Source organism: Bos grunniens, chromosome 29 (assembly GCF_055505025.1).
Source record: "Bos grunniens cultivar Pamir isolate PY7600 chromosome 29, Bosgru_T2T1.0, whole genome shotgun sequence".
NCBI lineage: Eukaryota > Metazoa > Chordata > Mammalia > Artiodactyla > Bovidae > Bos > Bos grunniens.
The window spans coordinates 3,549,632-3,575,562 of NC_141193.1; the positions used below are offsets into that span (position 1 = coordinate 3,549,632).

The 25,931-nt window shown below is 57.0% G+C and overlaps 1 protein-coding gene across 13 annotated transcripts in view; it reads left to right on the top strand.

Annotated features, from left to right (window-relative positions):
* Nucleotides 1–25,931, top strand: part of SHANK2 (SH3 and multiple ankyrin repeat domains 2) — a 566,663-nt gene that overhangs the window by 518,699 nt on the left and 22,033 nt on the right. For 7 of the 13 annotated variants that reach the window (XM_086383906.1, XM_086383907.1, XM_086383910.1 and 4 more), the window contains 2 exons: nucleotides 20,350–20,485; nucleotides 21,064–21,144. In XM_086383906.1, the coding sequence (XP_086240032.1) occupies nucleotides 20,350–20,485; nucleotides 21,064–21,144 (217 nt within the window). Of the gene's footprint in view, nucleotides 1–20,349; nucleotides 20,486–21,063; nucleotides 21,145–22,711; nucleotides 22,733–25,931 lie in introns of all 13 variants that reach the window. The other 6 variants (XM_086383905.1, XM_086383904.1, XM_086383913.1 and 3 more) reach the window with 2 other exon arrangements.

Consider the following 25,931-nt stretch of genomic DNA (forward strand, 5'->3'; position numbering starts at 1 on the left):
TCTGGCACGCGTGCTGCGGCGATGGCCCAGGCTCCCACCAGTCGACCAGCCTCCTCAGTTGTCCGTTCACAGCATGTAACCCAGTGCTCGGCCTCACAGACATCAGCTGGTCCAGTGGATGGAGGGATGGGTGGATGGACAGACAGACAGACAGACAGTCAGGTCGATGGGAATTAGGGTGGGTGGACACATGGGAAGACAGAACGGGAGGACATACTGGGTGGATAATGCATAGGTGGACAGACGGATGGATGGAAGGATTGATGGATGGGTAACAGGAGGGAGGGAGTGTATTTGTAGGAACTGTATCGGACTGTGGGCTTCCCTGGTGGCTCAGCTGGTAAAGAATCCGCCTGGGATGTGGGACACCTGGGTTCCATCCCTGGGTTGGGAAGATCCCCTGGAGACGGGAATGGCTACCCACGCCAGTATTCTGGCCTGGAGAATCCCATGGACTGTATCATATTTATAGTCCATGGGGCCGCGCAGAGTCGGGCACGACTGAGCGACTCTCGCCTTGTCGGGGCTGTAGCATCACTCTCTCGCCTTCTGTCTGGTGGCCCTGGTCTTCCCTCCAGCGTCCGCCCTGCCGCATTCAGTGCTGGGGAGGGGTGGGGGGGTGAGGCATGGGAGGGCGTGGGTTCCGCCGGCCCCCCTGCTCAGGGCCCTGGAGTTGCCCCCCTGCAAGGCACCCACCCGGCTCCCTGACCTGTGCACAGGGGCCCAGCACCCCTCCCTGTAGGTGTGAACCTGGTGGTCTTGGCCCTGTGGGCTCCTGTATGTGAACAGAGACAGTGATGGGACCTGCCTTCCGGGTGCAGTGAGGATTTGGGGGCTCCTGCCCCCCAGCCTTCGGTACAGTGCCCGGCAAATGCTGGCCCTTCTTCCTTCTCCTCAAAGAGGCAGAGCAGGAGTCCAGGGAGGTGGCCTAGCCGCCCGGGGCTCCCGTGAGAGCCCACGGGGGTCCCTGCGGTGGAGCAGCCCTCACGCGGAACGAGCGCTGAAGCAGTGACACGCGCGGTACAGTGCAGACGAACCATGAAGACGTGATGCTGCTGAGAGAAGGCGCCCAGACCACCTTCTGTATGATTTCATGGGTGTGAGATGTTTCAGGATGAGCAAATCCATGGAGACAGGAAGCATATAAGGTAGTGATTGCCAGGGCTTCCCTCGTAGCTCAGTCAGTAAAGAATCCTCCTGCAGTGCGGGAAACCCAGGTTCCATCCCTGGGTCGGGAAGATCCCCTGGAGAAGGAAATGGCAACCCAGTCTAGTATTCTTGCCTGGAGAATCCCACGGATAGAGGGGCCTGGCAGGCTACAGTCCACATGGTCACAGAGAGTCAGACACGACTGAGCGACTAAACCAACCCCCAGAGGCTGGGGGAGGGGAAGTGGGTCTGACAGCTCATGGCTGGGGGTTTACTCTGGGGGCAGTGAGAACGTTCTGGAAGCAGCCAGAGGGGTGGGAGCACGGCACTGTGGGTGAACTAAATGCCACTAATTACAAAGGGGGACTTTTACTTTATGTGAATTTCACCTCCGTTTTTTTGTAATTTTCTTACTTGTGGCTGCGCTGGGTCTCCGTTGCTCTGTGGGCTCTTCTCCGGTTGTGGGGAGCAGGGGTGTCCTTGGTCGCCACACACAGGCTTCCCTCACGGCGGCGTCTCTTACTGTGGAGCACCGGCTCTAGGGTGCCAGGGCTCAGTAGTTGTGGGCACGGGCTGAGTGCTCCGAGGCATGTGGGGTCTTCCGGGATCAGGGATTGAACCCGTGTCCCCTGCAGTGGCAGGCGGATCTTAACCACTGGACCACCAGGGAACTCCCTCAATTTTTCCTAAGGTCTGCATACTCAAAAAAATCAGGGGAACACGGAGGGGCCAGGTGGCCGTTGCAGAGAATCCCAGAGGTGGACGGGAGCGGGGGGCTGGACCCCCAGGGTCCCGGGCCTCACGTCAAGCCAACAGGAGGCTTGAGCAGCCCCACACATCTATTTCCTTGGTTCCCTTGGCTTCAGGGGAGACGTGAGCTACAGGGGACCAGGGTTCTTCCCTCAAGGTCTCTGCCAGGCAGCTCACCTGCAGGGTCTGCACTCCCGGCCACACTGAGCCACCAGCGGCCACCACCCCACCCCCGCCCCCGCGAGAGGCGTTTGGTGGCCCCACGGCTCAGCCCTGGCTTTGGTGGCAAGAGAGACAAACAGGTGGTAGGGGCTGTGATACGGGCCAGATACCACCCAATCTTGGGGCCAGGGACGCCCCCTCGTACCCCTGACGGAACCACCAGATCCAGGGGTGTTGAAAGCTCACTTTTTTTAAGCCCAAGAGGCACGTGCCGATTGCTCATGTCAACTGCAGTTTCTTCCTTTTTCTTTAGCGTCTCTTTCTCCGGTGAAAGGGCTTCGGCACAAAGAGTGTGTGCCCAGCACTGGGGTCCTCAGAGGGCCTGTCAGTGGGCTGGCTCTTTAACGAGGGGCCCGCCAGGGCAGACGATCTGGCCTGTGCTCACAGGGGCCTGGCATCTGTTCTGCTCTCTTCTGTGCTTCTCAGGGAAGCAGTTGGCCAAACGCTGTGTCGTTCTACAGGGGGCCGTGATGGCTCCAAGCACAGGTCAGCATGCAAAGCTGTGCCCGAGCCAGAGAATTCCCAGAGACCTTGTGAGGACGTGACTGAGCCGGGATCCTGGGGGCTAAACTGTGTCCTCCAGAAGGATGTGCAGTCCTGACCCTCCAGCCCCTCAGGCATGACTCTATTTGGAAAGAGGGTCTCTAAAGGCGTGATTATGCTGAAGCTGAAGCTCCAATCTTTTGGCCACCTGACGCAAAGACCTGACTCATTGGAAAAGACCCTGATGCTGGGAGAGATTGAAGGTGGGAGGAGAAGGGGACGACAGAGGATGAGATGGTTGGATGGCATCATTGACTTGATCGACATGAGTTTGAGCAAACATCGGAGATGGTGATGGACAGGGAGGCCTGGCGTGCTGCAGTCCATGGGGTCGCAGAGTCAGACACAACCGAGGGACTGAACAAGGGTGTTTCCACCACTTGGCTGTTGTGAAACGCTGCTTTGGATGAGGGTGTGCAGACGCATGTCGCAGCTGCTCTTCTCTGTCTTCGGGGGACAGACCCGGGTGGTAATCGCTGGGGCGTATGGTCATTCTGTGGCTCACGTTTTATTTATTTGGCCGCGCCGGGTCTTAATTGTGACATGCGGACTCAGTTACAGCGTGTGGGCCCTCGTTCCCTGACCAGGATTGAACCTGGGCGCCTGCACTGGGAGCAGAGTCCTGGTCACTGGACTGCCAGGGGAGTCCCGTGCGTTTCACTTTTTTTTTTTTAACATTTTGTATCTCTCTCTCTTTTTAAAAGATGTTTATTTATTGGCTGTGCTGGGTCTTGGTTGCTGTGTGCGGGCTCTCTGTAGTTGTGGTGTGTGGGCTTCTCACTGCACTGACTTCTCCTGTTGCAGCTCACGGGCTCCAGGGGGAACCAGGGCCACCAGGGAAGCCCCTGTGTTTCACTTTTGAAGGCACTTTCAAATAGCCTTCCACAGCAGCTGCCCTTTATCCACGCCCATCGAGTGCTCACTGTTTAGCGTGGGAGGTGGACTGTACGGGCTGAGAGATTGTTAGGCCGGGCCTGCCTCCTCGTAGGGGGGCTCTTCCCCTCTTCTGGGGTGGGATCCCGCTTTAGAACCTGAAGAGGATGGGGGGCCCTCGCCCTTGGAAAATGCACGCAGGCCCCCAGTGTTGTCCACGGCCTCAAAGCAGGTTGGAAAAGGCACCCTTTGGGGGAGGGGGGTCCCAGCAAGATGAGCTAGTGCAGGCTGGGTGGGGGCCCCACCCAGGGGGGACCCTCGTGCAGTGCGCAACCTTCGCGGTCGTCCGGGCGGCCCTGCCTGCCAACACCCAGAAGCGTGTTCACCCCCTTACGGACTGGAGATGTTCCCTAGAGCAGCACCCAGGTGGAAACGCGTGTTCAGCCAACGCCAACGCAGCCTCTCATCGCCAGGCAGGGCCTCCTTCCGCCCAAGTGCCGTGAGCTTCAGGGAGGAGGCTCAGGAGGGAAAGTGCTTGGAGCTCCATGCCAGCCTCTGCCCTGGCCACGCAAGCTCAGGACCCGAAGCAGGGCAGCCCGGCTTCCAGGGCTGCAAGACGGGGACGAGACACCCAGGTGGACAGCAGAGGCGAGAAGCCTCTCGGGTCGGCGTGGCGCCAGCCAGCCAGTGAGCAAGAGTGGGCGAGTTGCTTTCAGCCCCGTGTGACGTGTGACGTGTGACGTGTGACGTGCAGGCGGGGCTCCCCGGGGCCCCGCCTCTGCCGGGATCTCACCCGGTCACACCACCCAGGTATCCAGGCCCCGGCAGGGGGGACCAGCATGAAGCACAGTGTCCACCACCCCTCGGGTGGGACCTCAGCCTAACGCTCATGCCCGCAGCTGTGCTCCATCCAGCGGGACCCTGGCCTGCCCGGGTCCCCACCCTCCCACCGAGTCAGGGGAAGGGTGTCCATTCATGGAAATCAGCCACGGGTCACCCCATTGCCCGCCCTGGCCCAGGCTCGGGGGGCACTTGTGTGCATTTCCTTGGTCCTCTGGGACCCTGTGAAGTCACCCACGGCCCGTTTTAGAGATGACACCATGCCTCAAAGGGCAGCTCCCAGGGACCAGTGGAGGGGCACGGAGCCGGGACCTGGTTCCCGGACCTCAGATCATGCCTTTCCCTTTAAAAATAAATACCTATATGTATATATATATATATATTTTTTTCTAATTTTATTTTATTTTTAAACTTTACATAATTGTATTAGTTTTGCCAAATATCAAAATGAATCTGCCACAGCTATACATGTGCTCCCCATCCTGAACCCTCCTCCCTCCTCCCTCCCCATACCATCCCTCTGGGCCGTCCCAGTGCACCAGCCCCAAGCATCCAGCATCGTGCACGAACCTGGACTGGCAACTCGTTTCCTACATGATATTTTACATGTTTAATTGCCATTCTCCCAAATCTTCCCACCCTCTCCCTCTCCCACAGAGTCCATAAGACTGTTCTATACATCAGTGTCTCTTTTGCTGTCTCGTACACCGGGTTATTGTTACCATCTTTCTAAATTCCATATATATGCGTTAGTATACTGTATTTATGTTTTTCCTTCTGGCTTACTTCACTCTGTATAATAGGCTCCAGTTTCATCCACCTCATTAGAACTGATTCAAATGTATTCTTTTTAATGGCTGAGTAATACTCCATTGTGTATATGTACCACAGCTTTCTTATCCATTCATCTGCTGATGGACATCTAGGTTGCTTCCATGTCTTGGCTATTATAAACAGTGCTGCGATGAACACTGGGGTACACGTGTCTCTTTCCCTTCTGGTTTCCTCAGTGTGTATGCCCAGCAGTGGGATTGCTGTTTGTTTTTTTTAACTGTGGCAAATACACGTAACGTGAAACTTAACGTCTTCATCACTTTTAAGTGCCCGGTTGAGTGGCCTTAGGTGCAGTCATTCGCACGGTTGTGCACTTATCACCCCGTCCATCCTCCTCAACGCTCCATCTCCGAAGACTGAAGCCCCGCCCCCAGTAGACGCTGGCCTCCCGCTCCTCAGCCCCGCCCCTGCCGCTGCATCCCCCGCCCCCCCCACTGAAGCCCCGCCCCCACTAGACGCTGGCCTCCCCCCTCCTCAGCCCCGCCCCTGCCCCCTGCCCCCCGCCCCGTGAATGTCCATCCTTCTGTGAGCAGGTCACCCAGTGGCTGTCTTCTGGCGCCTGGCTTCTTTCCACGAGCATAAGGTCCTTGAGGTTCGTCCACGTTGCAGCAGGTGTCAGAGTTTCCTCCTTTTAGGGCTGAGTGACATTCCCTTGTATGGAGGGACCACCCTTTCTCCCTTCATCCATCCATGGACACTTGGGCATTTTACATGATTTAGCTGTTGGGAGTCACGATGCCACGAACGTTGGCACACGGGTGTCTGTTCAAGTCCCTGCTCTGGGGCACATGCCCAGAAGAGGGGTTCCTGGGCTGTACGGATATTCTGTGCGTTTTGGAGCAAGCTCCATCCTGGTCTCCACTACGGGATCCTGCGTCCCCACCAAGCTCTTTCCTTTCGGCATGCAGTCCGGCCGTGTTCCATGGGCGTTTACCTGAGACCAGGTGATGGCTGAGACAGAGGCGGAAGGACAGGTGTGCTGGGTCCTCAACGTGTCTCTCTAGCCGCGAACCTGGAAACGCGTGCGTGAACTTAACCTGCTCTGGTTACGCCGGGAGGTTACAGTGACAGAGCCTGGGTCTCCAGTGTGTCTCTGAGGTTCCATCCGGGAGTCCGGTGCCCTCGGGCGCCTGGCCCGGCCCTGGGGACAGCGTGGTGCAGCCACCACCCCGTGAGCCAGCAGAGGAGTGGCCGCTGGCCCAGGAGCTGGCTCGGCGGAACTGGTGGGCCCGGCCCAGCCCGCTGGCTCGCCGGGTGCCTCCAGATTCCCTCTTCAGGGACCTCTTGTCTGAGTCACAGGCAGCGGGGCTGCAGGAGGCCATGAGGCTGGCACAGAGGCCCCTGCTATGATCAGCGCCCCCAGAGGGGCTCCACCAGCAGCGCCCCTTCTTTCAAGCCCAAGTCAACCGTAATTACGTGTGTCGGTGCTGTGGGCGACGTGCCTGGAGGGCCTTTTGTAGCAACTGCCCTTCTGCGTTAAGGGCAAAATGATTCTTTTAAACACAACACGTACGTCAGCCACGTTAGGATTCCCCAGCCTGAGTCAGGCCCACCTGAGCCCACACCCTCCCCTGGGCCCTCAGGGGTGTTCCAGGCCGGGGAGGGGGGGGTCTCTCCCCCAGAGGAGCGGGCCTGGGTCAGCCCCTGCCCGTCCCCAGTGGCTGCGGGGGCGGTCACCAGAGTCTCGATTGGGCACTCTCTTTGGGAAGCTTAAGGCGCGGGGTCCTGGGAGGGTGGGGGAGCCCAGATGGAGGAGGGGCCAGAGCAGCGTCCCTCCCCTGGGGCAGCTGAGGCCCTGGGGCATCTGGCCTGCAGCCGAGGAGGCCAGGCTGTTGGCACATCAAGGGGGCGGGGCGGGGGGGGCGAGCAGGGCTGCAGGGAGGGGCACACGGGGAAGGTGCCCCTGGAGGGACAGAAGGGGGCCGGGGCGAGGAGGTGGGACACACAGGGTAAGATGGCTCAGGCCCCCACTGAGGTTGTTCTGGAAGTGGAGGTTCCCTCCTGCTTGACAGGAGGGGAGGGACCCAGCCCTGCCCTCTCCCCACCCCCACCCTGTGAGGGAGGTCCTCAAATTCAGGAGCCCAGGTGGCTCCCCGCCCCTGGGGTATCAACCTGTCTTTGTCCCATGAGGAAACAGAGATTCCTCCTCCTTGCGCCCCGGGCCAGCACACACCAACCCCCCCCCAACCCCACCGAGGGCACAGATGCCTGTTCCCTAACCCCCTGGAGTCAGACAGGGACGGGGACCCTTCAGCCCAAGAGCCGGAGCTCGGGGGTCAAGGGGAGACGCCCTTCAGCCAGCTGTCCTCAGGCCGCGGAGACAGGTGGGGGCTCCATCCGAAGGGACAAAAGCAGAGCCTTCTGTCCTTCCCGGGGGCCCCATGTGCCTTCACCGTCACCCCCAACCACTTCATTTCTCCCAAGGCCGCTTTCTCTCGCTGCTGTCGCAGTGTGACCGATGCTCTGGACAGGAAGTGGGGAAACAGGGAGAAACAGCCTCCTCCCAGCCCGCCCTGAGCTGCTGACCTGGGCTGGGTGCTGCCCTGGCCTCGGGCCAGGCCGCCGCCTTTGGCGTTAGCCCGTCTGCTCTGTTTGGGGCTGGTTCAGGACGAACCACGGAGTCCAATGGAAGTGGTCCCTCCCCCCGACCACGTGAGTCTCGGCAAGCAGCAGCACCACTGGGGCCTCAGGCCCTTGAGGCCCACGAGCCAACAGGTGTTTCTCAAAAGAAATCACATGCAGGGTGGGGCATCAGGCAGCTCCAGGGTCCCCAAGCTCTGTGCCTGCCAGACACTCCTCAGAGCATCCCCTTTGCTTGGACACTCGGTGTCACTGGGCCCTGAATGGTGGCCAAGTGGCCTGCCTGCAGCCTGGGACCTGCTGCGGACCATCCACGCTCTCACCCTGGGCCCCACTCGGCCACAGCCTCACAGAGGGCTTTGTAGGTGGGTGGGGAACACATGCTCCAACGTGGCACGTGCTGCCTCCAGACTCCAAAAGGGCTGCCAGGCCTCCTGCATGTGCGTGCGCATTCACTTCAGCCCATGCAGTGGAGTCCTACCGCCTACCCGACCACAGAGCCTCCAGGGCATCTCAGAGCACTTTTATAGGGTTCACCTCCCCACTTGCATTTGCGGATAAGGCATTGGAAGTGCCTGCTGCTTCCAGCTTATTAGACACACTCCCCATGATGTCATCCACACAGGACCAGAGAGGCGCTGCATGGAGAGCTGGGCTGGTCAGCTCTCTGTGGCCGTGGTGGGCAGAGTCAGACCCGGCGTGGCCCTGAGGCCAGGCCGTGCGAGGGGTGAGGCTGGGGCTGCTGGCCTACTGCCCACGGGGCTCAGTGGTGTAACCGCGCAGGTCCTCAGCACAGGGACACCCCGCTGGTGCCCACTCAGCATGCTCTCAATTGAGGACCTGGAGTCGTCCTTCACCTGCTGGTGTGCAGGCCCCGCCCCCTGCTGCACAGGGAGCTGTGAGGCCAAGCGGGGGACACTCCCTCCATGGGCGCACACAACCGCACGCCAGCACGAGTGGACACGGACACACGTCCGCGGCCCCACCACACGCCTCGATGCTCAGCCAGGGTGGGGAGGAAGCCACCGGCTTTAAGCTGGTGCTGGACGCTGGGCCCTCAGGCTCGCCAGGACAAGGAAGCCGCCTGCTCCCAGCCCAGGGTCTCGCCTGCAGCATCTTTACAGGGGGGTGGGGACAGGACTGCAGGGCTGGAGCAGACCCCCAGCAGAAGTCGCTGGACCATGGCACCCTCTCGTCTCCCAGAGTGGTCCCAGGAGGGAATCCCAGGAGGGGTAATGCAGAGTCACCCTGGACGAGGGACGCTGCCTCTCTCCCTCCTGTCTCCTGGGCCGACCATGGTACAGCTGAGGGAATAGACGCGCTCCCCAAGGCCAGGGGGAGCTTAGGGCATCCTTGAAGGAGCACAGGGGGAGTCTGGCCAGACTGCGTCTGAGCCCAAGCGAGGCCCTGCCTGGACCTGGGGGAGGGGCCCGGGTCTAGAGGGATCACCTCCTAATCAGGAGGGGACAAGACTGGGGTTTGAATAAACTGTGGTTGGAGACCAGTGAGGACATGGTCACGCCCCAACTCCTGCATGGGCTGGCACCCGCCACCAAGACCCGCAGGACGTGGCCTGCAGCGTCTCCCGAGGGGCGGGCAGCAGCCCCACTCAGTTGGGGATCTGCCCGCCGGCGCCTTCTGAGTCGTGTCCCACGTGCGTCTTTGCCACAGCAGGGCTTTCAGGGACCTGACTGGCGAGGCCCAGTGGAGAGCCGCATCTGCGCTGCCTTCTCCCGGGGCGGGGGTCAGCAGGCAGCATAAATGCGGAGGGTGCGGGGGCGAAAAGCCCGCAGCAGCGTGGTTTGGGAGCCTGGGGGCACGGGGACTCAGAGACCCAGAGTGCAGCATCCTGGGCCGCGGCTGGAGAGCACACTGAGACAGACATGCCCCTCGGGGCCCCGCAGGCCGAGGCCCAGCAGCACCTGGGTCCCCTGGAGACGGGGGCGGGGGGACCCAGGGTCCAGCCAGATGGAGGAACCAGCGAGGACCCCGGGGGCCGTCGGGGAGCCAAGCATCGCTGCACACGGCCTGGCACCCCTGGTCCTTGCCGGTTCCTGCATCTGGCTGGACCCTGGGTGCCCCCCACCCCGCCCCAGGGGACCCAGGTGCTGCACACGGCCCGGCAGTGCCTCTGGGGGCGTCTGGTCACGTGCAGGAGAGAGCGCGAGAGACGGGTGACCAGAAGGTAGGGAGTGGACACACAGGTGTACACGCACATGTACACACGTGTGCACACACACTCTCGTACACACGCATGTGGGGACGCACGTAGATAGGCTCACACAGATGTGTGCTTTTTATTTTTAACAGAAGGACAGTCCTCACACACAAGTGTTGTGGGTTTTTTTTTTTTTGCGTGTGCTGGTTAAAAAAGAAAAGAACCACATTTATTTTACAGGGTAGTATTCTCTTAAAGTATTATACAAGAATGTTTTTTAATTTAACGTTTCCTCGGGGTAGAGCACAGGAAGAGAAAAGACTTTTCTGAGGTCAAATTGCTGTAGATTTGATTATGAAATTGGGTGAATACTTCACAATTAAGTCGACATTTTGAAAACCAAAGTAATATAAATGAACATAACCACAAATGAAACTAATGGCATTAACGGGGAAATTATTTCACGTATCAGTTTGTATGCCACTGCACAATGGAAAGAAATCTCACTTTTTTCAGTAACTTTATTGTTAGTAACGATACTGATGATGTTCCCCTGAAACTGTCTAATGATAGAGATGATGGGCGATAGATAAATGCCAGGTAGCTAGACGGATGGACGGATGGATGGATAGACAGAGGGATGGATGGACAGACAGACAGGTACATAGATAAGAGGGCAAGAAAATAAGTCATTTCTTTGTTGTTGTTCAGTCGCTAAGTCGTGTCCGACTCTCTGTGACCCCATGGACTGCAGCACGCCAGGCTTCCCTGCCCTTCACGATCTCCCGGAGCTTGCTCAAACTCATGTCCATCGAGTTGTGATGCCATCCAACCATCTCATCCTCTGTCGTCCCCTTCTCCCACCCTCAGTCTTTCCCAGCATCAGGGTCTTTTCCAATGAGTCAGTTCTTCGCATCAGATGGCCAAAGTATTGGAGCTTCAGTCATTAAGAACCCAGATTTTTTTAGCAAAGATAAAGAGATACAAACATAAAATCAAAGAAGGAAAATCCTGCTACACTAAAGCTCAGCTGAAATGATCTATAATCTCACACATAGCCTTGAACGCGTGTCTCATCAGCAAGTAGGGGCAGTGCTGACGATGTTTAGGGTCACACGGATCCGGCGCAGGGGTGACCTAGACGCTCCTCCCAAGCTCAGGCGGGACAGAGGCGCCTGAGAGGAGAGAAGCCCAGAGCTTCCTGCGGGGCCAGAAAGGCAGGGATGTGGGAAACCAGAGGCCTCGGGGATACACAGCTCCCGATGGCCCGAGCGGGGGCGATCTGAGCACTGCAGGGTCTTGATGACAGAAGTAAACACCCGAGGACTACCTAAGCAGAAGCGACAAGTTCCCGGCAGAAGCGTCCCTCAAGTGTGTGTGGAGGGTCTGGCCCTCAAAGAGCCAGGGCTTTAGGGCCCACCCTTTGGGGGTGGCTGTGCCCAGTGACCTCCTTCCAAAGAGGGCAGTGTGCGCTGAAGAGAGGACAGCCTGGCGATCTCCCCTCGTCCAGGTGCGCAGGGCAGCGGTGCCCGCAGCAGGCAGGTGCCCTGGGGGGTGGAGGAGGGGCACTTCCTCCCCAGACCCGCCGCCCTCCTCGCTGGGGAGAAACCCCACAAACTCCTGGCGGCTACTCAAAACCGTCCAGCTCAGCAAAAGCAAGGCAGGTCTGAGCTGTGACAGCCCAGATCAGATCAGATCAGTCGCACAGTTGTGTCCGACTCTTTGTGACCCCATGAATCGCAGCACTCCAGGCCTCCCTGTCCATCACCAACTCCCGGAGTTCACTGAGACTCACGTCCATCGAGTCAGTGATGCCATCCAGCCATCTCATCCTCTGTCGTCCCCTTCTCCTCCTGCCCCCAATCCCTCTCAGCATCAGGGTCTTTTCCAATGAGTCAACTCTTCTCATGAGGTGGCCAAAGTACTGGAGTTTCAGCTTCAGCATCATTCCCTCCAAAGAAATCCCAGGGCTGATGTCCTTCAGAATGGACTGGTTGGATCTCCTTGCGGTCCAAGGGACTCTCAAGAGTCTTCTCCAACACCACAGTTCAAAAGCATCAATTCTTCAGCGCTCAGCCTTCTTCACAGTCCAACTCTCACATCCATACATGACCACAGGAAAAACCATAGCCTTGACTAGACGAACCTTTGTTGGCAAAGTAATGTCTCTGCTTTTGAATATGCTATCTAGGTCGGTCATAACTTTGCTTCCAAGGAGTAAGCGTCTTTTAATTTTATGGCTGCAATCACCATCTGTAGTGATTTTGGAGCCCAGAAAAATAAAGCCTGACACTGTTTCCACTGTTTCCCCTGTTTCCCCATCTATTTCCCATGAAGTGGTGGGACTGGATGCCATGATCTTCGTCACAGCCCAGAGGAGCCTAAACGCCCCGTGTTGCCCTGAGTGGGACCCTGGAGCAGGAAAGGGACCCTGGGTAACAATTAAGGAAATCTGAATTAAATGTGGGCTTTAATTAGTAACAGTGTATCAGTATTGGTCAACTGATTGTGACAAAAGTACCATCTTTATGTAACATGTTTGTAACAGGGGACATGGGGTCGGGGCGAGGGATTCCCTGCTGTATGATCACAATTTTTCTCTAAATCTAAAACCATTATAAAATCAAAAGTGTGTTTAAACACAAAACATAGTAATTGCAACGGATTCAGATGTATTAAATAGGGTTTTTTTAAACATCCCTGAATTCATCATGACACTTTTAAAGAATGGGTTGCTTTCTTTTTAAATTTCGACTGGAGTATTGTTGGTCTGCAGTGCTGTGTTAGTTTCAGGGGTTCAGTTATGCAGACACATGCATCCGTTCTTCTTTAGTCTCTTTTCCCATGTTGATTGTCACCGAATAGTGAGGAGAGTTCTCGGTGCTAGACCGTAGGTCCTTGTTGGATATCTGTCTTACGTATAGTAGTGTGTGTGTGTGTGCGTGCGTGTGTGTGTGTGTGTGTTTATCGCAAGCTTCTGCTTACCCCCCAGCCCCATGTTCCCCTTTGGTAACCGTGAGTTTGCTTTCGACGTCTGTGTGTCTGCTTCTGTTTTTGTAGATGGTAAGTTCGTTTGTTCCATTTTTAAATTAGATCGCACGTGTGAGTACTCTCACTGGTGTTGGTCTCTGTCTGACCTACATAATTCACCGAGTGTGACAGTCTCTAGGTCCATCCGTGTGGTTGCAGATGGCATTATTTCGTTCTTTTATGGCTGAACAATACTCCGTTGTGTATATGTGCCACATCTTCTTTACCCATCCCTCTGTCAGAGGACACGCAGGCTGCTTCCATGTCCTGGCTACTGTGAATGCTGCAGTGAGCATGGGGTGAATGTGTCTCTTTGGATTATGGTTTTCTCCAGGTATATCCCCTGGAGCGAGACTGCAGGACCACATGATCATTTTTAGTATTTTAAGGACTCTTCATCCTGTTCTCCACAGAGGGTGTACCAGTTTACATTCGAGAATGGGTCACTTGAAGGAGCACGTTCATTACTCTGGAAACTGGCAAATAGAAAGGAAGAATGAGGCATGCATCTTGCCCTTCTTAAAGAAACTGCCCCTCGGGGCAGTCAAACAGTTGAGAAGGGGAAGTTTCTCTTTACAGATTATTCCAAATGATAAATGGAGAAGGAACACCCTAAGTAGAATATCAGCATTTTACAGCCCCCGGGCAGTAAATGATCCAGGCAGTGACCTTCGGCGGCTGCTAGAAATGTTACTGATCAACTAACAGGGCGGGGATCAGGCTGACCGTGCGCAAACCCATCCATAAGCTTTAACATCCCAGAAAGCCTCGAGCCGACACTCGGGGGCTCCGATGGGGGCACACAGCCCCACCTGTGACGTCCGCCTGACACAAAGCAGGCCTGAAGCGGGTCCCAGCCTCCAGCCTGCAAAGCACAGGCAAACGGAAGACAGAGGCACACAGTCAACAAAACCAAGAGGGGTGACGGCTCCCTTGCTTCAGCAAACGGACCGGGAGGGAATAAAAGAGGAACCGGGGAGGCTGCAGAGTGAGAAAGACTTCGCAGTCACGCCACCCAACGCAGTGTCTGGCTCCTGGTCCCGGTGAAGCGGCTGTCGTCTTGGGGACACTTGCGAGACAGCTGGGAAGCCCTCTAGCCCTGATGGGATACTTCCTGACCCATGGGATGAGGGCTACCTTTTAGCTGCGATAGTAGTATTGTGGCTGTGCTTTTAGTGTGAGACTCTGTCTTTTCACACAGAGCTGCCAGGACTGCTCTCAGGCAGGGTGAGAGGAAGCTGGGGCTTGCGCCAGGAGGACCCGTGAGGGTTGCGGGGCGGCTTGGAGGCGCTGGAACCGCCCACCTGATGATGCTGCCACTGGCTGATGAGGCCTTGGTGATACGGAAGAACAGTCTCTCTGCTCTCGGTCACTCATAGGACAACATTCCATAATAGAAAATGTAGAAATGAGCTTCCTTTTAATTAATAGGCTGTTTCTCTGAGCAATTAAAAAAAAATTATTGGAGTATAGTTGATTTACGATGTTGTATTAGTTCCAGATGTACAGCAAAATGAGTCAGTTACACATACACATGTATCCACGCTTTCTAAGATTCTTTTCCTGCATAGGCTATTACGGAGTGTTGAGTAGAGTTCCCCGTGCTGTACAGCAGGTCCTTATTAGTGATCTATCAAACACATGGGCTTCCCTGGTGGCTCAGACAGTAAAGAATCCACCTGCAATGCGGGAGACCTGGGTTCGATCCACGGGGTGGGAAGATCCCCTGGAGGAGGGCATGGCAACCCACTCCAGTGTAGTAGTGGGCACTTGTCAATCACATCTGCCAATGTACCCGTCCCCGCTTCACCCCCTGGCAGGCATGTTTGTTTTCTCATCTGTGACTCTACTTTTATTTTAAGCAGGTTTTGAGTTTATAGGGAGAAACAGAGCCAAAAGTGCAGAGTTCCCTCATCCCCTCTCACTCCTCCTTACCTACCCATTTCTGTTTTTACCATCTTGCTCCAACGTGGTACAGTTTGTTACAGTTGATGAACCAACACTGATACAATATTGACACATTATTATTAACTGAAGTTTACATTAGGGTTCCCTCTTCCCCCTCTCCCTCTCTGGACTTGGACAGATGCCACCATTGCAGTCCTGCACAGAGTAACTGTGTCATGGCTCTAAAACTCCCCTGCGCTCCACCTGTTTATCCCTCCCTCCTCCCGAGCACTGGCAACCCCTGATCTTTTTGTGGTCTTCATAGTTTTGCTGTTTCCAGCATGTGATGTAGTTGGCATCATACAGCATGTAGCCTTTACAGACTGGCTTCCTTCACTTAGCGTGTGCACTGAAGGTTCCTCCGGGTGTCTTGGGGCTTGAGAGTCCGTTTCTTTTCATCGCTGTGAAACAGTCCATTGTCGGGAGGTAGCAGTTTATTTATCCGCTCACCTACTGAAAGCCTTCTTGGTGGTGTGTAAGTTTTGGCGTCTGTGAATAAAGCTGCTGTGAATGTCCATGTCTAGGGTCTTGTGTGGGCAGGAATTTCAGCTTATTTGGGTGAATGGTCACCAAGGAGCCTGACTGCTGGGTCAGACAGTTATGGTATGTTTGGTCTTCTAAATCACCACCGGACTGTCTACCAAATGGCTGTGCCTTTTAGCACTTACCCCAGCAAGGAGAGTTCCTGTTGCTTCACATCCTTGACAGTGTTTGGTGGTGTGAGTGTCTTGGACTTTGGCCATTCAAGTAGGTGTATACTGGTATCTCATGGTTGTTTCCATTTGCATTTCCCTAATGACATACGACTGGAGAAGGAAATGGCAGCCCACTCCAGTGTTCTTGCCTGGAGAATCCCATGGGCTGAGGAGCCTGGGGGGCTGCAGTCCATGGGGTTGCAAGGAGTCGGACACGACTGAGCGACTAGGCAGTGACATATGATATTGATCACCTGTGTATCTTCTTTGGGGAGATGTCCGGATATTTTGCTTGGTTTTTATTTGGGTCCTTTAAGAGTTCTCTGTGTATTTTGGACGCCGGTCCTTTATCTGACGTGTGTTTTGGAAACATTTCCTCCCCGTTTGTGGTTGCCTTCTCCTTCTCTTCACAGTGTATTCTGCGGTTTTCCATTTTAATGAGGTCTTGTTCATCAATTCTTCCTTTCATGGAGAGTGCTTTTGGTGTCTTATCTAAGAAGTCATTGCTAAGTTCAGGGTCACCTAGATTTTCTTTTACATTATTTTCCAGAAGTTTTATAATTTTTGTGTTTTACATTTAGGTCTGTGACACATTTGAGGTTAATTTTTGTGAAAGGTGTAAGGTGAGGTCTGTGTCTAGATTTTTTTTTCTTTTTTTTGCATGTGGGTATCCCATTGTTCCAGCACCATTGTTGAAAAGATGATCTTTTGTCCGCTGAATTGCCTTTGTGCCTTTGTCAAAGATCAGTTACTGTATTTGTGTGGGTCTACTTCTGGGCTCTCTATTCTACTCCGTGGATCTGTTTGTTCTTTGACCAATACTTGATTGGTAAAGTTTTATAATAAGACTTGAAGTCAGACAATGTCAGGCGCCTGACTTTGTGTTTCTTCAGTGCTGCAGTGGCTATTTTGGGTCTTTTGCCTTTCCATGTAAAGTTAGAATCAGTTTGTCAGTATTCACAGAGTAACTGGCCAGGATAGAAGTCAGGCCTTTGGCGGGGGCGGGGGGACCGGGGGTGTTCCCTTAAATATGCGCTTCCTGTCAGGGGGCACTACACACTGGTGAAGTGGGGCGGGGGGACTGGGGGTGTTCCCTTAAATATGCGGAAGTGTGAGAGACAATTAATACGAAAGACAAAGCCCAAAACAAATATACTGTGAAGGGAAGAGAAAGAGGAAACAGATCATGCAGGGAGAGTCAGATCATGAAAAGACATTATTAATATGATCAGTGAGATAAAAGATATTGCATCTTTTAAGAACAAAATGCTCTTTTATAAAGTAACAGAGAACAAAAGAGCTCTTGAAATTAAAAAATATTATAGCAGATATGAACATTTTGATAGATTGAAAAATAAATTGAAAAAGAGTCTTCCAGAAAGAGAAAGATGTGGAAAGTTGGAAAGATAATTTAGAAAGTCCAGTGTGTGCTAAATAAAGGTACCTCAAAGAGAAAATGAAAGAAGTGTTCGGGAAATAATGGAAGGAACCGTTCTAGAATGAAGGGGTGCAAGTTCTTGATGGAAAGGGATTCGTGAGTACCCAGTACGAGCGATGAACACACCAGGGCACATCAGCAAAGTCCGGAAAACCTGGGCCAAGAAAATACCTCCCAAGGTCCTCTATCTGGGCAGGGAGGGGGCAGTCTTCTTAAATGTTTTTGTCTGTTTCATCAATTTGAGAAAAGGGTATTAAAGTTTCCTACTGTGTTTGAAGAGCTGCCTGTTCTTTAATTCTGTCAAATCGGGCTTCATTATACTAAGGCTCTGTGACTAGGTGCGTACACGCTTATGCCTGTTACGCCTTCCGTGTGAATGACCTCTTGTATCATTATGAACTATCCCTCTTTATTTCTGGAAATGCTTTTTTCCTTAAGTCTGTTTTTGTCCCAGCTTTGTTGATCTATAAATTATGTACCATAAAATTTCAGCCTCTTGAGTTACACAGCCCAGTGGATTCTAGCATATTCAGAGTTGCGCAGCCATCACTGCCAGCCTAATTTGGGAAGCTGTGTCACTCCAGAGAGGGCTCTCTTGCCCACCGAGGGGCTCATTCCTCCAGCCCGTTGGGCTACTGTGAATAATGCTGTTATGAACTTTTGTGTACAGGAACTTGTGTGATTGTGTTTTCAGTCCTCTTGGTCATATACAAGGCCTGGAGTTTCTGGATCGTATCGTAAGCTCTATGTTTAACTTTGAGGAATTGCCAAAACACTTTTCAAAGTGGATGAAGTCTACTTTGTGAGATAGTAACATAGCCACTCCATCTATGGGAATTTTTTTCCCATTTATTTCCTTTCAATCTGTGTTGAGTGCGCCGACAGCATATTTGGGCCCTTCTTTTCCATGGTGTGTGTGTGTTTTTAAACAATGCCTGCTTTTTACCTGGAGTCTCACCGCATTGACTTCTGATGCCGTTCAGCTTGCCTTGTGCTGCTCTTCAGCTCTCCTCTTTTCTCCCTTTTCCGCTTTATTTTGGATTTTGGATTATTTGACTACTTTTAAAACTCCTTTTTATCTGCTTTTAGCTGTGTCTCTTTCCATTCTCTTCAGTGGTGGCTCCAGGACTGCAGTGTACATCCTTAACTTCTTCCACCCACTCAGAATTCATAGTGCACACTTCACATAAAGCATAAAACTTGACAACCGTATAGATGTGTCTGCCTCAGCCCTGCTGCAACTGTCCCACGGACAGTTACCCACATTAGAAGCCCTAGAGACCAGTGTCATTTCCGCCTAAAACAGTCGTATCTGTTTAATAAGGATAAAATAATCTTTCGTATTTTGCCCAGGTGTGTATCATTTCTGATATCCTCACGCCTTCTAAAGATTCATTGTCATTTTCCTCCAGCTTAGAGAACTTCCTTTAGCTTTGTTTGTAGTGCAAGCCTGCTGGCAGCAACTTCTCTGGCAATAACTCATCATTTATTTACAAAGGTCTTTATTTTGCCCCCATTCTTTGTATTTTCAAGTGGTTACAGAATTCCAGGTTGACAGTTACTTTTTTACAGGTTTAAAACATTGTTCCAGGCTCTTCTTGTCTCTGTAGTTTCTGATGTGAGGTCCACACAGTTCCTGTGTAAGTAACGTGTCCTCCTCTGCCCGCGTTAATAAGATTTCGTGTTACCTTTGGCTTTCAGCGAATTAACTGTAACGTGCCCAGGCCTGACTTTTCTTTATATTTATCATTTTTGGGAATCACTGGGCTTCTTGAATCTGTACATTAATGTCCTTCACCCAGTCGGGGAACTTTTCAGCCATCGTTTTTTCTTTCTCCCTTTTCTAGGACTCTTGACTTTCTCCCCTTCTGGGCCTCTAATTCTCATCATCTTAGACCTTCTGATGTTGTCCCACGAGTGCTTAACACTGTGTTCACTTTTGAAAACCTCCTCTTTCTTCATATTGGATAAGTTCTATTTCCGTATTGAGGTTCACTCTTTTCTCTGTCATATCCATTCTGCTGTTAAGCCCATCCAGTGTGTCTTTGCAGATTCCGTGGTGGCCCAGACGATAAAGACACCTGGGGTGTCTATTGCATCTGCGAAGACGCACCACGCTGGTGAGCCTGTGGCTCCACCGCACTGACCGCATTTAAGGAATCCACAGCAGGCCGAGAAGTAGAGCAAAACAGGGCCAGGCAGTCGCAGGGGACGCGGGGTGTTGGGTGCTTCTTATTCCTCAATCACCTGGGCAATACTCAGAGTGGTCACAGGCTTCACCCTCCATGCCCAGCGCTCACACCAGGATCTGGGGGAGGGGATAGCAGGGGACAGAGCCCATCTGGGCGGCATGTTGGTGCCGGGGGCGTGAGGGAGGGGGCCGGGCTGGAGCCGTGGAGCCCTGGCGATCAGGGGAGGTAGCTCAGGGGCAGCTCGGCCCCCTGCTCTGAGACAGGCCCGCCTTCCTCTCGGTGGTGGGCTCTGGAGAGGTGGAGGGTTGTGGGCTCGGGAGAGGTGGAGGGTGGTGGGCTCGGGAGAGGTGGAGGGTCGTGGGCTCAGGAGAGGTGGAGGGCGGTGGGCACATGGGCCTGCAGCCCGGCTGAGCCCTGGGAGGTGCCCAGTGCCGGGGGCTCAGGCCCCACCGGCCCACAGGACATCGCCGGGGTCCTGTGTGCCTTCGTGCCGCGAGCACCATCCCAGTAGGGACGGATGGGGATCAGAGGGCACGAACAGGCTGTGACCGGCACCAAGAGCTCCCGGCCGAGGGGCTCTGATGGACGGTGTGTCAGCCAAGGTGATCCTGGTGACCCTAGGGTCAGGGTCCCGGGAGCGGTTGTCCCTCCGAGTAACATAGTGACGCATCGGCCTTAGCACCTCCCCAGCCAAGCTTTCCGTCTTTTCTGGCCTCTGGACCAGAGAGGAGGAAGGAAGGAGTGCCCGGAGGGAACAGGGGTGTCTGGGCGAGGGACAAGGCAGCCGAGTGTCGCGTTCCCTCCTAACCATGCCATGGAAGGCCCACCGGGCAGGGAGCCTGTGCTGGGCTTCGGTGTGAAGCTGGTGGCCCAGAAGCTGCTCCTGGGGCTGCCCCGGGGGACATCTCTGAGGCTCATGCTGCCCAGGAGGTAGTCCTGTCCCCCGGCAGGTGCGGGAACGTTCACTCCCAGGAAGCAGCCCTGGCCGGCCCCCGGGCCTCAGCCTCCCGGTTTCCCTGAGGACCACCCTCGCTCCCACGGGGCCCGCCCGCCTGCGACCCCTCCACTGGGCTCACCGCCCGCCTCCTCTCCCCGCAGGTGAACAACGAGAACGTCGTCAAGGTTGGCCACCGGCAGGTCGTGACCATGATCCGCCAGGGAGGGAACCACCTGGTCCTCAAGGTGGTCACGGTGACCAGGAGTCTGGACCCGGATGACACCGCCCGGAAGAAAGGTGCCTGCCCCCGCCCCCAGCCTGCCCGAGGGACGCAGCGAGCAGGGCGGGGGCCTGTCTCCCTGCGTCCTGGGCTCAGGCACCTGCAGGGCGCCCCATCGCTCGCCCTCCGCAGGGCTCCCAGTCCCCCACTGAGAGCAGGAAACAAGTCGGAAAGGGCGCTTAGGAGGTAAGGGCCGCCCCGGCCTCAGGCCCGGCTGTGCTCAGCAGACAGACGGGGGCCTGGGGCTCCCGCTCCAAACACTTGCATCGGCCACTGCAGCAGCTCACGGCCTGGGCCCGGGGAAGGCAGAGGTCCAAGAGCCTCCCCAAGAGTGGTCACAGCTGGGGGACACGGGGCCGGAGTGAGGCCTGCAGAGGGCAGCCAGGAGCAGGCCAGATGCACCCCCTTAGGAGGCTGGAGGCGCGTGTGAGAACTTCCAGCACTTCCTGTGACCACCGCCAGCTCCCTGCCCCGGGGCAAGGCCCATCTGAGCCATCCCAGCAGGTCAGGGCCCTCCTGACCCTTCTGGAAGGACGAGCGAGGGCGGCAGGGGGCCAGGCTCTCAACTCCGTCTCTCCCGCCCGCCCCCTCCCAGCTCCTCCGCCTCCAAAGCGAGCTCCGACCACGGCCCTCACCCTGCGCTCCAAGTCCATGACCTCGGAGCTGGAGGAGCTCGGTAAGTGCCGGCTCCCACCCGCCCGGCCCCGCGCCCAGTGTGCCCACAGACTGGCCTCGCAGAGCCCCAGCCTGTGCATGGTACCCCCGCTTGCCCGCTCGCCCCTCTCCCGGCCCCAGTGACCGGGAGGGCGTCAGGAAGCCTCCCTGAGTGTGGTCTCCTGCACTGGCCCCCTGCGTCCCTCCTGGGCTCGGGGGAGCTTCACCATTGGGCCTCCTCTCTCTTGTTTCGTCTAACATTGTTTTGTTTTGAATTTTTGGGCCTCTCACTAGTGGATAAAGGTAAGCAGAGCCCTGCGGTCTAGGGTGCCCGCGAGATCTTTCCTCTCGCGCGTGGCCCCAGGGGCGGGTACAGACAGCAGTGGGCTGGCGGGCTGCAGGCCAGGGCACGGGGCTTGCTGGGGCCTTCTCTAGAGGACCAGAAGGGACAGAGGGCTGTGTCCGCTGGGCCCCAGGGCATGGCCTGGGGAGGGCGCGCAGAGCCATGTGGGCCCCTGGCCTAGCTGCATGGCTTATAACGAGGGTGGCACCCAGTGCTGGCGAGCTGCCATCCTGGAGGGTCAGGGACCCCCCGGGTCAGGGACCACGGCTCAGGGACACGTCCCCGAGGAGGCTGCTCTGACCACGCAGGAGCGGCCAGGGGCTGAAGGCTCTCTTGGCTGAGAGGGCTTGGCGGGCAGGGAAGAAGGGTAGCATCTGTGACTTGGCACAGGGCAGCTTCCAGGAGCACAAAACCAGCCCTGATGCAGAGCCCGCCCCCGCAGGCCCAGCCGGTCAAGGGGGCGAGGTCTGAGCACCCTCGCTGGTCTGGGACTCTCCAGGGGCTCTGACCGGGCCCAGCCTTAAGGGGGAGACCCTTGGACCCTTCCGTCCAGAAGAAGGACACAGTGGCCTCTCCCCATCTGCGGCTCCTCTGTCAGGGTCTCCCAGGGCCTGGGCCAGCCCTCGTGAGCGCCCCTTGCCCATCACCGCATCCTGGGGCTAGACCTGCAGCTGGGTCGACGGCCTAGGTCTTCTAGAAACCGGCAGCCCTGCCGTGGGGCCTCCCAGCCCCGCCAGAGCCCCCTCCCGCTGGCTCCTTCTGGACCACACCTTGTCTGTCCAAACAAGACTCTCCAGAAACTACCCCCTGCACCCCAGGCCCAGCCCAGCCCCCGAGAGGGACAGTGGTGTGACTGTCCACGTGAGCGTCCCTAAAGCCCGTGGCGTTTGCCACGAGGGCTCCCCCAGGACGACCCACAGGCAGATCACCTCTCGAGGGGGCTCCAGCTGCGTCAGCCCAGGGCTGAGGGTCCTTCCTGAGAGCTGTCGGCGTGTGACGCCCACTGCGGCGGGGGCAGGAGCTGTGAGAGGGGACCCCCTTGTCCTCCGCAGACAGGGCAGGCCCCCAGGTCCCAGGAGAGTGGACCACGCCCCCTCACCCGCCTGCATCTGCCTCGGACCACGGGCCCCCGTGGTGGAGTGGGCGGTCATCAGGCCTTCAGCGACGGAGCCCGACCTGGGCCCCGGGAGTCGCTGCCCCCACCCCTGCCGCCCTGGGACTCACACTTGCCCTTTCTGTTTGCAAGCCTCCGTCCGGAAGAAGAAGGGTAAGGGGCGAGCCCCCACCACCCCGTGACCCTCACTCGATGTCCAGAGTGTGTCGTGACCCGTACTGTCTCCTCCCTGCTCGGGGTCCTCCAGGGGGAGGCCCAGCCCGGGACGCGTCCCGTCTCGTGTGGCGTCTGCCCCGCCTCTCCCCGTCTGTGCTCGCCCAGCGTGTCTGCGTCTCCCCGAGTCATGTCCACGTCATCGACGTGTCCCCCGTCGTCCAGTGGGGCCTGCCTGGGTCGGGGCTGGGAGGCCTTCCTGCGGGCTGGTGGTTCGGGTGCAGGCTAGCAGGGCCCCTGGCAAGCGAATCGCTGACTGCCCTTTGCCATGGGCAGGGACCACTGCCCCTTAACGTCCAGGAAGCCCACTCTCCACGGGCAGGAAGGCTGCCCTGGAACTGGAGGGGAGGGGCACTGCCAGGCCACACGCTCCCTGCCCCCGGCTGGCGGTGGCGCAGAGGACCCAGCCTCCGCTCTGTGAGCAGCCCCTCCCGCCCCCAGCAGCCAGGCCCCTGTGGACATGCCCCTCGCCAGCAGTGCCCACGGGCGGGGTGTTTCTCACCTGGTCGCTGGAGAGTTACCAGTGCAGAGAAAGGAGGGGATCCTCTCGCAGGCCCGGGCTCTGCCACTAAGGCACGACGCAGAACGCAAACCGCCGGGATGGCGGGGGTCGGGGGGTGGTCCTTGGAGTCCGGAGGGACCGCATCTGGGGTCTCGGGTCCGGGAGCACCAGAACGCACCTCTCTTACCCACAGTCTCCCGAGGCAGGCTGACCCCGACAGCCTCTCTCTGCAGCGGTCCTGGGCCTCCACCCCGCCAACCCCCCGCTCAGAGATTCCCAGTGGGCTTTCCAGGCTCGATCACCCTCTTGACACTGGGGCGGATGCCTGGGGCACAGAAAGTTACCCTCTGAACCCGCTTCGGTCCAAGGCCAAGGCCAGCTGGCGTGAACCGCTGTTTCTGCCCACTGTGCCTTCCAGAAGAGGCCCTGCTCGTGGGCCGCAGGAACCCCATGGCCGTCATCGGGCTGGTGGAGAGGGCTGCCGCCAGGAGGAGCAGCTCAGACTCGGGCTGGCCCAGCGTCGGGGGCACGTGCGGCCTGGCCCTGCCCAGCCCAGGGCCCCCAGTGGCCCCCGGCCTGCGGCAAGAGGACACGTACGGAGGTGCGGCCGCCTGGGCCGGAGCGGAGTCACACAGGACAGGCAGGGCTCCTGGAGGGGCCCACCTCCCTTTGCACAGCGGAGAGTTGAAAGTGAATCTGAGTTTGAGCTTAGATGCCGCACTTAGTCCCCGAGGAATCTCCCGAGGACCTGCTCCATTCCCAGAGGTTGTCCGCGTGGCCGCTGGCGGGGAGCCAGGGCCACCGCGAGGGCCACACTGGGCTGGGGCGGCTCCGAGCAGAAGCCGGGCCAGAGGGGAGGGACCAGCTTCACCGCTGCTCTGGACCTGGGGGGGCCAGGGCGCCCCGCCCCGCCCCGCCCCCGGCACTCCCGCACGGCCTCCCCTGGGAAGATTAGAGACGGGCAGCTGGCCGACAGCTGCCGCTTCCCCGGGAGTGGCTGGTCTGTGCCATCTGGTGCCATCAGCGCTTAGCTTCCTCAGGAACCATGTCATGGAGGAGACCCTACGGGTGCCTTCTCACCTGAGACACCCCAGGGGGCCGGCAGGACCCCCTGTTCAAGGTCACCAGGACGGACAGGCTTCCTGGATGTCCCCGAGATTAGGACGCATTTTGTGAAGCGACCGCCCGAATTGCCATAGGATCTGAGAGTCCGAATCTTAGCCATGCCAGGCGTTTCCAGAGCAGCGGGGGTCGCTCTCCTGATGGTTCTGAGGAGCGGGGCTGCTGGATCTAGCCCAGAACATGGCCCCGGACAGATGGGGGTCCAAGGATATGGGGGTGGGCTGCAGTGGGTGGGCGCCCCATTTCCCCCAGGGGAGACTGGGCCACCGGTGCCTGGTGTCAGCCTGGCGTCGGCTTCCTCTCCTTGCCCCAACTTGGGAGGTGTCATTCCACTCCTTAATTCGATGCCTCCCTCCTGCAGACCACGCCAGTGACGTCTGCTGAACGACCTGGGGCTTCCCCACCAGGGGAGCTCGGGCACGCGGGCGACTCGGCCTGTGCTTGGGGCAGTGCTCGTGCCTGGGGGCTCCGGGGTCAGGCAGGAGCACCCCACTCATGCTCTGGTCCCCAAGAGAGACGGGGCTGCCTGCGGCCTGCCCCCCAATGCTTGACATCCACCCCCCGACCCAGGAAGTATGCAGCCTGTGGACGGTGGGCACCATGCCATATGTTTGCTTAGAAAATGAAAATACAGGGTCACTTCCGGGGTGTTTGCATCAGCTCATTCCTAGATTGTTTCTGAAGACTTGACAGTTTAGCCTCGTTGGCAGGGTGGCCTCTGGCCTCGGAGTGCTTCACTGTAAGGCCGCAGGGCTGGACTCACTAATCTCAGCACCGACAGAGACCCAATCCCAGGCTTGTGTAAATGAAGCAGAATAATCCTGTGAGCCTAGAAGCAGGAACAAATACCCAGTCTCGCAGTGTTCCTGAAAAGCCTTCGTGTGCCAGTGAAGAAGCCCTGCACCACGGGGCTGTGCAGGCTTGAGACGAGCCCCCGAGGGGCCCGCGCCCCGGGGCACGTGGCCCAGGGCTGCCCTCTGCATCTGAATTGAAGAAACCACATTAACCCACCCTCACTGAGAAACAGAATAACAGCCCCCAACACAACCCCCGCAGAACAAGATGCTCTCGTGTATCCCGGCTCCAAAGAATGCGTAAGGGACATGGAGACCAGAGGGCAAAGGTTTACACAAAGGCCGGGATTGTCCACTTCAGGGTCACCATGGCTCCAGGGACACACCTCCAAATACACCCCCAAACCACCCATTCGGATGCGGTGTGGTGAGCACAATGCTGACTTCTCGATCAGCCTGATGAGGCAGCCCGTTCCAACGGCAAGCCCGGATTTCCTCCCTCGGCAGGGCTTGGCGAACTCCCCCCCAGTCCTGGAGTTCCAGCAGCGCGAAAGGCGTCCGCTCCTCGGTTATTCAGTCTGCAGGACGGGGACAGTCCCCCTACAACCGGGTTCTTGTTAAGATGAGAAATGGCATGAAGGCGCCCCAAAGTCCCAGCAGGGTCGCCTTTGCCTCCCCTGCACACACCCACCGTTGAGGGCTTTTGGCAGTGCCTGCCATG